Raw genomic sequence first — 17422 nt, 5'->3', positions numbered from 1 at the left:
GAACATTATTATGATGGTGCTCTACAGAACAGGAGTCAGAATAATTTCACACGAACAATCAGCTTTGAATGTATGAACCAATTCAGAATAAGGACAAGAGAAAATACATCTCATTAAGAGTGATGCCAAAAAGGGGAAAGAAGTTCATTTTTTACTACTGAATTGCTCAAATGAGGAAATCATAAAATCAATAGTAACGGTTACAGGTTCCATCATTTTTAGACTCAGCTTATTATGTCTTGAAAAAAGATTTTGAGTGTGTTCCTCACTATCAATTTACATTCATATTCCATTTCATTTATGCACATAGACTGTGTTATCTACATTGAAATTAATGTCAAGCCCATGTGCCAACCTGTGGAGATGCAGAATCTAGATATAGGTTTTTTATTTATTTATCAAATTTAGGCACTGCTCATCTCACTTTCAGAAGGTGACATTACTTCAAACTGTAAAGAACATACGGAATTGACAATGGAAGTCACAGCTTCATATTCTTTTTTATAACATGCATCATCTCTCACCCTTTGTTATGCTATGATCATATTGTGTGTTTCCACTTTTTTTCTTTTAATGACCCTGTAATCCCTTGCATCAGGGTGGAGTTGGGACGCCTGAAAGGAGCACAAGCATTTACTGACCGGATGCCCTTCCTGACACCTACACAGAGTTCAAAGCAGACAATAACTTATTACACCCAGAAACAGAAATATCTGCTGCTATCTAGTATTGAACTCACAGCCTCCTGATTGTGAGGTGAGAGCTCCATCTCTAGGCCACCATGCTTTTCACATTGTGTGTTTCCATTATACTGTACAAAATCAGCTGGCATGGCTATTCACAACAAAATATTCCACATCATTATTACATAACTAGAGATTCTTGGCAGAACTGAAATTTACAAATTCTGATCAAAATTAGGAGAGGTACAGTTTCCAGCATGCATTCTTTTCACATAAAGGGTACTAAAATGCACTAATTAATACATTTTTGAAAAAGAAGAAGAATATTTAAATGCATTGTGTGTGAACTGGGTTGTTTTCAATGTAGAGCTTAACCCAGAAAGAAGAATGTGTGGTTAAATACATGTGAAAGTAATATTGACTCATCTCTCATTATTACCTAGAATAAATGGTGTATTACTTATTACCTAAAAAGAGAAGGAACTTGATAACATATTTTTTTCTACTAAAACTAAGATATGTAATCTTGACCTGGGTGCAATAAATGTCTATAACAACACTGACAGAGTTTACTGAATTCCTTTTCAGTAATGCTTAGTAGTTAAAATATATTGTTCCAGACATTGGCAGAGCCATACTATGACATAATCAGGATTGACTCAAATATCAGCTGAAACCAACTGAGTTAAGTCAGCTGTGTTCATCCTGGTAACTTCAACTTCAAGCATACCTAGAACAAACTTTTAAGTAAGATACTAACAGAAGGCTAGAAGGTTCAAGACAGTGAGCAGCTTTGCTTATGACCATTAGATGGTGCTCATATAATGTTCCTCTTCATGTGCAATTAAACACATTATTTTTAAACATATAAAGAGCCTCTTGTTGCGGATGAAGAAGGAGAGTGCAAAAGTTGGGTTGAAACTTAACATTAAGAAAACCAAGATCATGGCATCCGGCCCTCTCAATTCCTGGCAAATAGATGGGGAAGAAATGGAGGGAGTGACAGATTTTATTTTCCTGGTCTACAAGATCACTGCAGATGGGGACTGTAGCCAAGAAATTAAAAGACGCTTGCTCCTGGGGAGGAAAGCCATGGCAAATCTAGACAGCACACTAAAAAGCAGAGACATCACCCTGTCAACAAAAGTGTGTATAGTCAAGGCTATGGTCTTCCCAGTTGCAATGTATGGCAGTGAAAGTTGGACCATAAAAAAGGCTGAGCGCCAAAGAATTGAGGTCTTTGAACTATGGTGCTGGAGAAGACTCCTGCGAGTCCCTTGGACTGCAAGGTGATCAAACCGGTCAGTCCTAGAGGAGATCAACCCTGTCTGCTCTTTAGAAGGCCAGATCCTGAAGCTAAAACTCAAATACTTTGGCCACCTAATGAGAAGGAAGGACTCACTGGAGAAGAGCCTAATGCTGGGAAAGATTGAGGGCAAGAGAAGAAGGGGACGACAGAGAATGAGGTGGCTGTATGGAGTCACTGAAGCAGCAGGCATGAGCTTAAATGGACTCCAGAAGATGGTAGAGGACAGGAAGGCCTGGAAGAATGTTGTCCATAGGGTCGCGATGGGTCGGACACGACTTTGCAGCTAACAACAACAATGAATAGGATTTTACCTGCTGAATTCTTTCCACAATTGGTACATGTTACTATTGAATATTATATTTATGCAAAAGACTAAACATTCCTTCAACTATTTAGCATTCATTTACCCAAACAAGCAACTATATAAAATTTAAATTGGTCACAAGTATAAACAAGAGGAAATAATTCCTCAATATTTTCTTACAATAATGCATAGCTAAAATTAAGATTTAAAATTAGAATTACTTATGAAATGCAAATGAAGAAAATGCAAATTGCACAGGTTTTTTTTTAACATGGAAAAAAGCATAGGCATGCTAAAATATAGCCAGATATTTTTTTTTGCAAACATTCTTATATGACATAGCTCATGGTTTACTTTGGTTTTGTTGTATTGTTTTTGAAAAGGTGTAGTTATTTCTTGCATGTTACATTATAAGTATTTATTCAATATGAATCTGTGATTTAAGGGCTAACGCAGCTTTCCTACAGTGTTTAGGGTTTGGGGGTTTAGAGGAAGTTCAATATGAAGAGATACAACAGAGGTATATGAAATAAGCCATAGCATGAAAAATATTAGTTTTCCCCTTCAGTCTATTGGAACTTGGAGTCAGCCATGGAGGTGGATCGGAGTGAAACGTGAAATGTTTTTGCTGAAATGTGCAAAAACAAATTTAGAAGCTCATTAACAGCTCCTTAACCTGATGCATGGGTTATAAAATCTTTTTATTCATAAATACAACAGTTACTTACTTAAATAACCACACTTTAATCCATAATCCATGTAGTACTACAAATGTTGATGAACTGCAATTCCCAGCAGCCTCAGTCACGCCGGCTAAATGGTAAGGGATGCTAGATTCTGTAGCTTGGCACCATTAGCAAACAATCTTTCCAAGGAAAGCTTCACTTTCCAAGGAAGACCCATTAATTCTTCCCCATCCCATCATTGGGATGTACTTTCAAGTCTCCAACAAAAGCAGAGAACAGAGGATTTCACAAATCCCTCATCAGTCCTTTAAAAGTTACCTCACCCAGGTTTGTTGCAGATCCTTGCATTTGATCTTTTAGCCCTAACAATGGCCTCCAATGGGATCTTTCCAGCTCTCATCTTATGTGAACTTCCAAGTCACCTGTCTAGCCTTCCATGCTACATTGCAGTCCTATTTACTTAGGCATATGGTGCTAGCCTACAATGTTGGGTTGAAAATATATTAACCATAAGAAGTTAATTGGCCAATGGGTGTGTAAGTGTTCTCATGGCCATAAGAGGAAGCTAGGAACGTAGCTTCTCTCTCTCTCTGAATTCACTGATCTCTACTGTTACTGTTTATGCTCTGCTGTTGGTTTACTACTGTTGTAAACCTGAACTGTGTATTGACCTCTGGACCGGTAAGAAGACTTTGTATTGTGGATTGCTACTTGGACTGTTGCTATTGTTTATGACCTGGACTGTTTATTTTTGACTGTGCAATTTTGTTCTTACACCACCTCAAAGTAAAATACTTTTTCTTTTTATAACTCAGTGTATTCTTGTGTGTGACTTACTACTCTCAGGACCCTTCCTTGTCTGTGCAACTCTTTGGTAGCACAAGGAGACCTCTGCACAACAAATTTCATAACAAGACATGTCAAACTTGCGACTTCACGTGACGTATTGGGACTATTTTGCCACTGCCGGCAATGGGGTGGGTGTGGCTTCCAGATGATGTATCCGGCCCGTGGGCCGGCAGTTTGACACCCCTGACTTAGATAGTCTGCTAATTCATGTTCATCTCTGTCATGGCCCTAGGTTATTTGGGATGATGTAATAAATTTCTTCCTCCCCTCTTCCTTTAGAGAGGGAATAGCTTTATTCCTCCTAATCCATGTGTGAAATGGGGTGGGAGGAATAGAGAACTGCAGTCTTCCTTCCAGTTCTTCTTCTTCAAGCAGGTGGTGAAGGAGGAACCAAAGGGAAGCACTCAGCCTTGCTCATTCATATCCACCACAGAAAGGAATGTATTGCAGCAATTCAGTGGTGCAGTGATGTTCCAGCCCTTTCATAAATTCACCTCTCCCTCATTAGACTTTCCCGGCTCTTCCCTTCTTTCTCTCTCCTCCCTCAGCTCAGGTCCTTCTTCTCCATCCTGGTAGCTGGAGACTCCTTCGGCTGCTGATGCAAAACAGCTTGACCCACTTCCAGATGCCATCCTCATGACCACCTACCCAGATTGAGGAAGGTGGACCATTCAGGAAGGGGGATGTTTGTAATGCTTAACTGTTTCTTGGAGCTAAAATTGAATGACTGGAGCATGAACATGTGCATGCTGGCTTTTTAAATTAAGAGTACAAGGGACTGGGAGTCCAAAGACAGTGACTTGGTCCTCAGAACTAGACATATTCATGGAGAATAGGAGCAACGGCTTAATAGTTATATATTACACTGAGGTTCAAAGGCAGTATGGCTTAAGCCAACTGTCAGGGACCAATATTTGAAGAAGACAATTCCCTCATTTCCTACCTATAAGCTTTTTGGGATGTCTCTGTTGGTCACTGTATGATAGCTGAATCCAGCAGAATTCATTCTACTTTCATTAGGTTGGCTAAATATCAAAATAAATGCTGAATCAGTACACTGTCTGTGTTCACTGCATATTTTAAAAATCTAAGTAGGTTGCTAACTAAAAGCTTTTTCTAGTGTTCTGAAAAAGTTTAGCATCAGAGAATACAATAATTTCTTGCAGGCATTATTATAAATTAGGTGAATCACTTTAATGGTGTTTTTTTCATTTTCTTTTTGTCAGCTACTATACCAATTTTAGAGATACCTAACAATATGCATTTTATGAAGCTGTTTCCATTGGATGCTTACCTCAAACAATCCTGGAAGCTTCATTTTTATGCTAACCATAATCAAAAGCACTCTTGTGTACCAAATTATAGTCAGCCAGAATTAATGACAGAGAAAGATGCACAGTATAGAATGAAGCACTATGTATGATTAATTAATCTTTTCTGTTGATTCAAACTTCATGCAAGTGTCCTTATGCAAGCGCTTGGAAATCATGCATTCAGCAAATGTGATGTACACTTTACCTTGAATGTTCGACCACTGGTGAGGATATGTTCTTAGAAGACATTATCTATACCATAAACATATGAGCAGCTGAATCAATTTTGGAGAACAGTGAAATAGTTCAATAATTACGGTACTTGGAAATATCCACCACCACACAAATGACTAAACTATGATTAAACATGAGCACAACATACCAACTGAATAACTTGCATTTTACACAAATGTACTCAATCAGTTAACAGTTAATACAGAACGAAAGATTAAATTGTGCTTTACAAATTTTGCACATGACACAAACATATTGTTGTTGTCATTTATACTAAAAAGAAACCAATAAGCTCTATCATAACCAAGGATAAATAATCACGTACAGATACTTAAAGAAAATCTACTATTTAAACCAGAACTTCTACGAATAAAGCTTTAATCCACAACAACACATCAAATTAGTTACTTAGGGTGATTCATATTTAATGAAAACCCGAAAAGACTACTTACAATTAATGCAATGAGGTGTTATATGCCAATAATTATAAACATTTTTAAACACTTCCAGAGAAATTTTTATTGCGCTCAATTTTTTAAACTGTAAACCGCCCAGAATTACTTAAGTGTGATGGGTGGTGTAGACATTTGATGAGTAAAATAAATAAAAATTAAAAGAAATGTTACTTATATGAATGTTATTGTGCACAATGTCTTGTTGAAAAGTACCAAAAATCTTACTATGTTTTAGACTTAGATAAGCCTTAGCTTTTGGTAATCCTAAAGATAATGCAATAGCATGGGTAGCTTGAGGCCTATATATTTCACTTGAATGGGCTGTTGGGAAAAAAACCAGCAATGAAGTAGATGAATCCCAACCAAATTCTGGTTAATTCCTATGGGTCCACATTTGCATAACTTATCTAAGGTAAAGCAAGCTATTTCAGTAGATACTTCATTTTAAAGTTAGACTTTTTCATATTGAAAACTACTGACCAGAATGGCTGTTCCTTTTATGGTAAGTGTTTGATGTGGATTTGGATTTTGAAGTCAGATATGTTGAATTGGAACCAATAGAACTGGAAGATAAGGATTTCCCCAGATTGTCTGAACTCTTCTTTATTATATTAGTTGCTGTTTTACTCCAGTCTGAAAATAAATGAGAGCAAAAGGGGCTGTGATTGCATACCAGCTGGAAATAATCATTCAGACCTTAAAACAGACATGTCAAACTCGTGACGTCATGCAACCTATCGGGAGACAGTTACGCCATTGCTGCCAATGGGGTAGGTGTGGCTTCTGGATGATGCGTCTGGCCCGTGGGCTGGGAGTTTGACACCCCTGCCTTAAAAAAAGAAATGGAATTAAAGAAAGGACAAATTATTTCCATCCCCCCCCCCCCGAGTGTGCTTATTACCCTTTATTATGCAAATCATTCCCCAGTGCATTTCCTCTGGGCTGACAATATGGGAAATTCATACGTGCAGTGACACAACCATGTTAATGATATCGTTCATGTTTAACATCTGAAATTATTCCCACCCTGTCACTAATGTAAGATATAAGTATTTCTTGTTTCGCAAGGCTTAGGGAGGGAGGGAGGGGATGTGTAACTGGTGAGAGATGCATGGCGAGGCTCAGGGAGGTACTGGGGTCTGTGAGGGTGATGTGACAAGGCTCAGGGAAGGTATGCCACGCAGGTAGAGCAAGAAGGGGAAGGTTGTGCAGTGGTTCCTGAATAGCCTGCAAAGTGCAAGGGAGGAGGAGCTAGGGAAGATGTGTGGGTAAGGGAGACTTGCTCCAGTGACTTGCAACCTTCACTGCCAGCTTCCCCACTGACTTTTTGGGGAAGCCATCAGGGAAGGTCATAAATGGTAATCAGATGACCACAGGGTATTACAACCGGTCATAAGTGCAAGTGGTTGCCAAGTGCCCAGATCATCATCACATGATCACGGCAATCCTGGGATGGTCAGAAGTCTGAGGATCTATTGTAACCACTCTTCGTTCAGCACTGTCGTAACTTTGAACAGTTTCTGAATGAATAGTTGTATGTTGAGGATTACCTGTATGTACAAAGATGGAGACATGCTGAACTACCCACAATGGAAGAATGGATTGCGAAGATGGCAGAACTAACAGAAATGACAAAAATTACCTGTTTGGTCAGGGACAAAACAATAGGTACTTTTATTAAAGACCGGAAACATTTTATGAAAATGGGAAAAAAGAGAAATGGTGATTTCTGGATTTGACGATTGTAAAAAGACTGAATAAGGGATGGAGGACTATTGTAATGTTCTGTAGGGAGGAAGGATAATGAGTTTGTAACTGCTGTAAAGAAATGTGGAAGTAGTCTCTTTAACTATCTTTCCCCCCCTTTAACTCTATTTTTATGCACATTTTCTCTTCTCTTTTTTCCTTTATTTGCTTTTAGCTATGTAAAAACCTTTAATAAAAATTATTTAAAAATGCAAATATTTGCTAAATCCAACCACTAAATAATGACTTTTTGAACCAAGGTTCTGTATGATTACATCTTGAACTGCAATTAAAACTTTAGTTTAATTTAATTAATTTAATTTAATTTAAAAGGAAACACAGATGAGGTGAGGTGAATTTCACTATTGTGATGAAGTTATAAATTTTAACCAGATGTTTTTAAAATACACTTTATATGCAAATGATGCTTTTAGTTCCTATTGAACTAAACTAACTATAGAACACAGAGAACATCTATGAGAAACTACTTCAAGATCCTTTATGCTTCTGACTCATAACATTTCCTCTGCCAGCTCTCAACAAAAGAAATTATTCAACCATATATTCACCAACATAAGTCAGAGAAATATATCCATCTGCCCAGTACATAAACCTGGATGTTCCTCATTTGGTAGACTCAAGGGATTCAAATGTTTGTAGGCAACTAGTCTCCTTGAACTGGATGAGGCTATAAACAATATTTTTAAGCTACAGAGACAATTTTTAAAAGATTCAGAGCAATTAAAGGTTGTTTCAACCAGTGGCGTAGCGTGGGTTGTCAGCACCCGGGGCAAGGCAAGTAATTTGCGCCCCCTAACCTGTGGATTTTAGCACTCGAGTCTCTTCCACTAGCTCAGGAATTCTGGGAGTTGAAGTCCATGAGTCATAAAAGAGCCAAGGTTGCCTACCCCTGAGTTAGGTTCAAGGCAAAAAAGGGTCTCTGGAGAAGAGGGAAAATGCTAGTTTAAAACTGAAACAAGGCAACTTTAAGGTGCCTCAGCTGTGATTTAGGATGAGACAAAGAGAGGACATGGCGTTGAAAATGGTTAATGGGGCATGTTTGTTCCACTCTTAGTGGACGTCAGGATAAACCCCACGAGAGAATGACCTTACAACAGATGTGAATAGGCTTGGACTACGTTTGTAGATTGAGTGCATACATCACATGGAGCGATGATGGGCTTCATCAAGATTTATGATCCCACAATTGGCTAGTTTTCTCCATCTTGTCCTAAACCCTGGATACCAACCACGGTTTATGGCTTAGCATGTGGCGTGGGGTTGACCCAACATGTTAGGCGACAAACAATGACTTCCAACTTACAATGCCTCAGCTTCCCAAGGTTATTCCAAAGCCGGAAAAGCCAACCAACCCACCTGCAGCTTTGCCTGCTTAGGCTGAACCCCAGGAATTCATACTTGATGCGGCGCCCGACCTATTTTCTGCCCAGACGCTGCTTATCCAAGCCAAGCCGCCTCCTTCTCTTTGGCACCTCACCCCAAAGATTCGCCGGCCTGGCTGGAAACTCTCGCTGCTGGCAACGTGTGTCGGGGGGGCGGTCCCGATCGCCGATGCACGGTTGGATCGGCAACCTGCCGACACAGCTTTCGTTCCAGAGCAGGGACCCCCGGAGAGACGCTGCAGCGATCCTCCCCCCGTGGGAAATCCACCCTCTTTCAAGCCCCGCCGCGGCCCCCCCGCCTTTGGCAACCCCGGGAGCACCTTGGGAGAGCCTCCGCAGCGGAGCCCCGGGCTTGCAGGAGGGCCGCGCTCTGTGCACGCTCAGGAGCCGCCTTCTCCTTTGCGGGGGGGAGGAGGAGGGAGAGAAGGCTTCTGTCCAGCGCCGGAGCGAAGGCGGAGCGGCCCGAAGGAGGAGTCACGCTGTGTGGTTGTGTGTGTGTGTGTGTGTGTGGGGCGCGGCGTGGGGTGTCAGGCCCTTCCCGGCTGGGGCTCCGGTGCCTCCGCCCTGCCGGATCCCGGCGCCGTCGAGCGCGCCCCCCCAGATGTTGCGCCCGGTGCGGCCGGCCCCCCCTTCACCCCCCACGCTACGCCACTGGTTTCAACTCTACAAATAAGCATGGCTACAGCCATTTTCCTTCTCATTCTAGGTTGCCACATAGACCGGAGGGAGGGGGGTTGCCTAGGTGTGTCGTTAGTCAAAATAATTCTTTGTCCCTTGGGAACCAAGGTCATCGGCTGCTCCCGAGACTGCAGGCTGGGCATTGCATAAAACGTCCATTGAGAAGATATACTGGGGAACGTAGTTGCTTGCATAGTATTATGGGTGGGATTTTTAAACTTTGCACTGGGGAATTGTTATGTGTGTATCCAGACTTGGTTTCACATCTCCGATTCTCAGCCTAGGGAGCCTGTGAGAAATGTTTCTATCATGTGGCCAGCATGAAAATACAGAACACAGTAACCTTTTCCACCAAAGCGGAATCTATTTATCTACTTGCATTTGCATACTATTGAACTGCTAGGTTGCAGGAGCTAGGGCGAGTAACGGGAGCTCACACCTCGTCGTATGGTGCTTGGGTCTCAAACCTGAGGAGTCAGCTTTCCAACAATGGAAAGCAATGGAAATATATAATTATGCAAACCCTTCCTGGTAACACTATTACAGAAGATCCTTTTAAATTCTGCTTACTACTAAAAATCCATTCAATTCCTGGAATTACATGCATACAATAACTAGGAAGTTAAATAAGAAATCTGAAAAGTTGGTAAGGGCAAATAATATAACTGCTAAGAAAATTACAAGGACATTTCTGTAAGTAACCCATTCAAAATGAAGTAGATTTTGCTTTAATAATGAGTAGAACTGACGTTAATTAAAGTAACAAATCATAGAATAAAATGACAAGTATACAGTACATGGATCTTGTCCATTTATCTACTAAATGGGAATTCTGCCAGACTTATGAATACATATATTTAATTCGGTGAAAGCGAAGATAAAAGGATCTAAGCAATTGCTCTGTTTCAGGCTTTGTTTTCTAATATCTCCTCAAACATTTACATAAATGTTGCAAGGAAACACTTATTCTTTGAAATAACATCATTTGCAGAAATGGCACATTCTCAATTTTCTGGCAGACAGTTTCTATTAAATATCTCAGAAGGTTGCACTTATCAGGTCCTAGCAGGTCAGCACATGGATGAAAGATTACCTTATAATGTACATTTTAGCTTTATGGGCTCAATTAAGAGAAGAATTACAAACGGTAGTTCATATTACCTGAGTTATCCGCCAGCCTGAATCGTCCACAACACAGATGCCTTCTCCATTGCTTTTGTACATTTTCTTTCATTGCACAGTGGAATATAAATATAAATAAACCTGAAAATAGTAATAAAATCTAATGTTTTATTAAATAAGGTTAAAACACACACACACACACACACACACACACAAATACCTTTGGTTCATGAAATAGTGTATATGATATTTAGATATACACCTTCACTAATTGTTACTCATGTGCAAACCAAACCAAACCAATTCATAGTAAGGTAGAAGTTCTGATATAATATATTAATATAATATATTCTAATACCGTGGTGGCAAACCTATGGCATGCATGCCACAGGCAGCACGCAGAGCCATCCCTGTGGGCATGCGTGCCATCGCCCCAGAGGGAGGCGGGGCCAGGCTGCTCCCCTCTGCCTCTCCACATGCGCCTGTGCTCTCGCTTTCTCTCTCCACTGGGAGTCAGGGAGAAGCTGCAAGAGCTGGGTGGATCCGGGCTGGATGGTGGAGGCAGCTGCATATGCGAGTCCACGTTTGCCTGCAGAGCGATTTCACGCCCCCCCTCTGGCCGATCTGGGCGTCAGAAGCCTTTGCCAAACCTCTTACCCCCCGTGGATAGGGCTCGCAACTTGGGAGTCCTCCTAGATTCACGGCTTACCCTGGAAGATCATATTGTGGCCGTGACTAGGGGGGCTTTCGCCCAGGTTCGCCTGGTGCGCCAGTTGCGGCCCTATCTGAACCGGGATGCCCTGTGTACGGTCACTCATGCGCTCGTGACCTCTCGCCTTGACTACTGTAATGCTCTCTACATGGGGCTTCCCTTGAAGACCACTCGGAGGCTCCAACTGGTACAGAATGCGGCCGCGAGAGTTGTCTTGGGAGTTTCCCGGTACTCCCATGTTACACCTTTGCTCCGCGAGCTGCATTGGTTACCAGTTGTCTTTCGCGTGAGGTTCAAGGTTTTGGTTACGATCTTTAAGTCCTAACATGGCATGGGTCCGGGATATCTCAGGGACCACCTGCTGCCGGCATCAACTCCCCTCCGCCCTGTGCGTTCCCACAGAGAGGGCCTCCTCAGGGTGCCGCCAGTCAGGGAATGCCGACTGGTGGCCCCCAGGGGGAGGGCCTTCTCTGTGGGCGCTCCGGCATTATGGAACCAACTGCCGGTGGAGCTCCGGACGGCATCAGACCTCCGAACTTTCCATCGTGACCTGAAGACCCACCTATTTGAAATGGCTGGTCTGGCCTGACGGGGGATTATGGGTTTTAATTTGTTGTTTTAGATTTGTATTACTGTTTTTAACTGGGCATGGGTTTAATCTTTTTTAATTTTTGTATTGTCTTTTTTATATATGCCCTGTGAACCGCCCTGAGTCCCTACCAAGGAGAAGGGCGGTATACAAATTAAATAAAACTTGAAACTTGAACTCTGGAGCTCACATCCATGGCCACAGGGCAATTTTGCTGCATGCCAGCAGCCCGGTCCGGGCTCTGGAGGCCTGGAAAAAGCCTCTGCTGCTCGGATCTAGGGCTGCATTGAGAATCAATACTGACCACAGTTAGAGAGACCACTTCATTTTTAAACCAAACTGGTTAATATATGAATGACCTCCAATCAAGAAAACCCTGGGCACCTGTCCTTTCTCCAGCGGTCTTTCAAATTTCTCCCATTACTCCTCTTTTATCTTTCATGGTGACATTAAATAGGAGAAAACAAAGCTGTCTTGAACATTGCTGTTATTTCCCTGATGCCATTTATACTTAGTCCTAATACTGCTGCACTCCAGATTCCATCCGTTCCTCCTCTTATAGCACCATTAGCAAGGCATCAATCACAGTAGAAGTGCCAGGAAGAAGGCAAATTTGAATGCTGACGTTGGATGGACCCGGGACAAGCATGTATAGATGTGGAGTGTGGTAAATCACTTTAAATATTATTTTGCTTGGGTTAAAATGTTTAATTTGCATGTTATATGAACAGCAGGAAGACTCAACTTTCCTAATCCAGAAATATATATATATATTATTATCTTGTCTATTATTACATCCATTTGGATCTAGAGGTAGAAGATAAATGACATACAGTAGCATGATCACATTATTCTGCCTTACTGGTTGGTTCCAAGGGAATTTTGCAACGGACATCCCATAAGCTGACAATTGTTATATTGTTATCCCATTTTTAAAAGAATCTTATTTTATTCCAGTTAATTATATTAATGCAACAGAAAATGCACTTTCTTTTTTTAATGACAGGCTACTTCAAATGTATTTATTAATTATTCTAACAAATACTATTCCTTCCATTTTATTAATTTAAAAATACTATTAACACTTCTCTATTTCTCTGTTTATTTTTTAAAAAATCCACATCTGTATTTCAAGACTTTAGGGCAGGTCTCTATAGCACACTGTGTATGTAGATTAACATTCACTTTATGTGTTGCAAATTGGTGCTGAAGATGGAATATAGGAACTGGTAAAAAACAAATGAATAGAATTAGAACATGACATTATTAATATACAGCTATCCGGAACTGAATAGGGACAGTAATCAGATTCATAATTTCATTCAGACTACATAACTTGATTCTAACCATTACATTTTGAATAGTTTATATACTATTCATATTACTGATTTATACACAGATTGTACACATGAAATGAAAGATCTATTGAATAATTTTTCCCTAGCATGTGGCCTTTTTATTGCATATCTCTATTCAGTTATGCTTGTATTCAGGTATATTGACAAGCAGGTCAGAACAATTTTGTAAACAAGAGTACAGCTATGTAAGTGGGTACCTAGGATACAATACTTTTTTTTCAGTTAGAGCATAAATTGCTTAATATGAAAAAAAATCCCTGTTCAACTTGTAAATCAAGTTTTGTTTTTTCTTTTAATTCCTTCAACTAATTAACACAGGATGCTGTTAGGTTTGTTTGCTAAACTGGAAACTTTCTTCTTCCTAAGAACACTGGGTTGTTTGAAAAATGCAAAATCCTGTGACTCCCGAGGTGGACAGGATTATGGGGAGGCTGAGCTCTACCACCTGTTTATTGGACCCGTGCCCTTCCTGGCTGGTTTATTCAGCTCGGGAGGAGACACGAGGCTGGTTCCAGGCAGTGATATCTGCTTCTTTGAGCGAGGGTGTCTTTCCTGCCGCCTTGAAGGAAGCGGTGGTGAGACCCCTTCTCAAGAAGCCTGCCCTGGATCCAGTTATTTTGAATAACTATCGTCCAGTCTCCAATCTTCGCTTTTTAGCGAAGGTTGTTGAGAGTGTGGTGTCGCATCAGCTTCCTCTGTTCCTGGAGGAAACTGATTATCTTGACCCGTACCAATCGGGTTTCAGGCCCAGGTACAGCATGGAGACGGCATTGGTCCTGCTGATGAATGATCTCTGGCGGGCTCGGGACAGGGGTTGTTCCTCTGTCCTAGTCCTATTAGATCTCTCAGCGGCTTTTGATACCATCCACCATGGTATCCTGCTGCGACGTCTCAGGGGGTTGGGAGTGGGGGGGCACTGTTTTGCAGTGGTTCTCCTCCTACCTCTTGGGCCGTTCGCAGTCGGTGTTGACGGGAGGGCAGAGGTCCGCCCCGAGGTCTCTCGTTTGTGGAGTTCCTCAGGGGTCGGTCCTCTCTCCCCTCCTGTTCAATATCTATATGAAGCCGCTGGGTAAGATCATTCGTGGTTTTGGGGTGGGGTATCATCAGTACGCCGATGATGCCCAACTTTTTCTTTCCACCCCAAACCAACTCAGTGATGCCCTCGATGTGCTGTCCCGTTGCCTGGAGGCGGTTCGGGTTTGGATGGGGAGAAACAAGCTCAGACTCAATCCTGCCAAGACTGAGTGGCTGTGCGTACAGGCATCTCGAGTGAACCATTCTATTCCATCTTTAATGATGGGGGGTGAGGTGTTACCCCCCGTCGATAGGGCTCGCAACTTGGGTGTCCTCCTGGATTCGCGGCTCAGCCTTGAAGATCATATAGGAGCCGTGACCAGGGCTTTTGCCCAGGTTCGCCTGGTGCGCCAGTTGCAGCCCTATCTGGACCGAGATGCCTTGCGCACGGTCACTCATGCGCTCATGACCTCCCGGTTAGACTACTGCAATGCTCTCTACATGGGGCTGCCCTTGAGGACCACTCGGAAGCTTCAACTGGTGCAGAATGCAGCCGCGCGAGTTGTGATGGGGGCCTTCCGATACTCCCATATAACACCTCTGCTCCGTGAGCTGCATTGGCTTCCGGTTGCCCTCCGGGTGAGATTCAAGGTGCTGGTGATGACCTATAAAGCCCTAAATGGCTTGGGTCCGGGACATCTGAGGGAACACCTGCTGCCGGCATCAAATTCCCTTCGTCCTGTGCGCTCCCACAGGGAGGGCCTTCTCAGGGTGCTGCCGGCAAAGGATTGCCGGCGGGCAACACCCAGGGGGAGGGCCTTCTCTGTGGGCACGCCTGCCCTCTGGAACCAGTTACCCGTAGAGCTTAGGACTGCCCCTGATTTTCGTTCGTTCCGCCGGGACCTGAAGACCTGGCTCTTTGAGCTTTCCGGCCAGGACTGAGGATTTTTTAATTTTTTTAACTTATTGTAATTGGGTTTTTAATCAGATATACGGGTTTTAGATTTTAATCAAGGAAAATTTAATCTATTTTAATTGCTATTAATTTTTGTATTGTAATGTTGTTTTAATTGCCTTGTGAACCGCCCTGGGTCCTACGGGAGAAGGGCGGTATATAAGTTTAATAAATATAAATATAAATATAATATAAATGTTGAATTTGGTTTGGAACTCTCATTGGATTTCCAAGAACAAATTTTAATTATTCATCTGGATTTTGGATATGAACCCAGATTCCGTGATCTTACTGGTAAGAGTTCTCAAGCAATTCCAAAAACATCAAGTATGAGGATAGTCCTGATGAATACCTTTTAGTTCACTATTTTCTTAATGAAATCTTTGCAGTCTTTGTAAAACTGCACCAATTCAAGTTTCGTATTACACATGAGAGATGTTTTTGGAAAAAACAATGGCATGAAATAAAATTGGAAGTATCTTGGATAAAAAGGGAAATGACTGAAAAAAACAAATGGAGAGCTGATGGTGTGAAAAAAGATCCCTTTTTAAATTGGCTCTTTTCTGCTACAAAAATTTACTCCAATCTGCTGAAGGGGAAGTGACATAGGGTTGATAATCTAAACCATAATTAAATTTAAATATTATTAAAACAAAGCCACATATTGTCTACATAATATTTCAAAATCTGGATTTTTTGAGATAATTTATTTAGTATTTGCATCCTTCAGCTGCTCCTATATAATAAACAAATGAACAAAAATAACAAACCTCTTACAATATAATAATATCTTATAACACATTTCCCCCCTTTTATTCTCTCCAAACTAGTGGAATAATAGAAAGAAATTGTGTAAAATGGTTCAGGACTCTGTTTACCAGCAAGATAACATTCTGAAAGCCAATTAGAATTGGGCCAAATTTTGATATGGCAAGAGAAGATGGCAAAAAATAAATAAATACGTAAATCAAATAATTACAGAGAGAAAAGTCAGAAACAATTTCTTCAATCAACTCTATGGGTCATAGCTTAGAACAAGAACCACTAGTTCAGTCTAAACTCCCCTCCCCTTCCTATTTCAACAATAAGGAACATTTTAGGCTTAATTTTGGAGTGTATTGTTAAGTCTAAATTAGACATTTTGAATAAGTTTTAAGTTGGAAAGCAGAAATTGCCAATTCTATATTTCTTACTCCCAAACCTGGATGAATTACTTTCTTGAAACAATAAGAACATGTTCCTAGGGTAAGCTGGAGAACATTACCAGTTCCAAAAAATTCTGACTGTGATATGATGTTTCTGAATTCTATTATCATCAATTATTGTCATGTGACTCTTTACTATTTATGCTGTATAGTTGTTACCATTGATACCATTTGTGTGTGTGTGTGTGCGCGCGCGTATGCACGTGCTTACATCTACAAATCTTAAGCACAATGAATCTGTTAAGAGTGCTACATAATGCATATGATATACCTGTGAATCTGTGTTAGGTTATTACTGATATTGTTTTCCAAAACATTCCTCTACTCACCTTGCAATGAGTTGGAAATACAGAAGAGATACACAAAAGGAAGATACAGTGGCCCCCAGGCAAAAAAAGCAAAACCCCACGTCATGCCTAGGAGGAAAGTCAGGCTAATAACACTACGAAGGTTCCTCAGGATCTCTTCCCGCATAGTCCTGTTGGTCCGTTTGCCATTTCGTCCACATATTTGCATCATCACCACAACAAACATGGCAATGTTCATGAGGAACATGATTCCAAAGTAGCCAACACAAGTCACGTAAAATACAACAGTGCTTTTAATCCAGCAGCTATAAAAAAAAGTATTAATTCTACATTATTGTCATGTTACAAAATGGGTTATCTATTAATTCTGGTTGCTTTGGGCTACTTTAAACAAAAGTATTAGGCTTTAGCTATTACTTCTCTAAAGCTGTATATCAGGGTAATGCTGGATTAGTAAATAATCAGACAAATTCAGAATCAGTTATTCTGTACTTCTAGA

The 17422-nt window shown here is 41.1% G+C and overlaps 2 protein-coding genes across 4 annotated transcripts in view; both read right to left on the bottom strand.

Annotated features, from left to right (window-relative positions):
• LOC310643865 (uncharacterized protein) overlaps positions 1–17422 on the bottom strand; it is a 707877-nt gene that overhangs the window by 324564 nt on the left and 365891 nt on the right. The window lies entirely within an intron of this gene.
• Positions 1–17422, bottom strand: part of ADGRG6 (adhesion G protein-coupled receptor G6) — a 114624-nt gene that overhangs the window by 3509 nt on the left and 93693 nt on the right. Inside the window, exons 22-25 of one of the 2 annotated variants that reach the window (XM_083368254.1) lie at positions 16945–17228; positions 10822–10923; positions 6314–6466; positions 5350–5396 (exon numbers count right to left, since the gene is read on the bottom strand). In XM_083368254.1, the coding sequence (XP_083224380.1) occupies positions 5383–5396; positions 6314–6466; positions 10822–10923; positions 16945–17228 (553 nt within the window). In that variant the 3' untranslated portion in view covers positions 5350–5382. The remainder of the gene's footprint in view (positions 1–5349; positions 5397–6313; positions 6467–10821; positions 10924–16944; positions 17229–17422) is intronic. The other variant, XM_083368253.1, reaches the window with a different exon arrangement.

This window comes from Vipera ursinii, assembly GCF_947247035.1.
Source record: "Vipera ursinii genome assembly, chromosome: 1".
In the NCBI taxonomy this organism is placed as follows: Eukaryota; Metazoa; Chordata; class Lepidosauria; order Squamata; family Viperidae; genus Vipera; species Vipera ursinii.
This window is presented reverse-complemented; position numbering and strand designations above follow the sequence as displayed.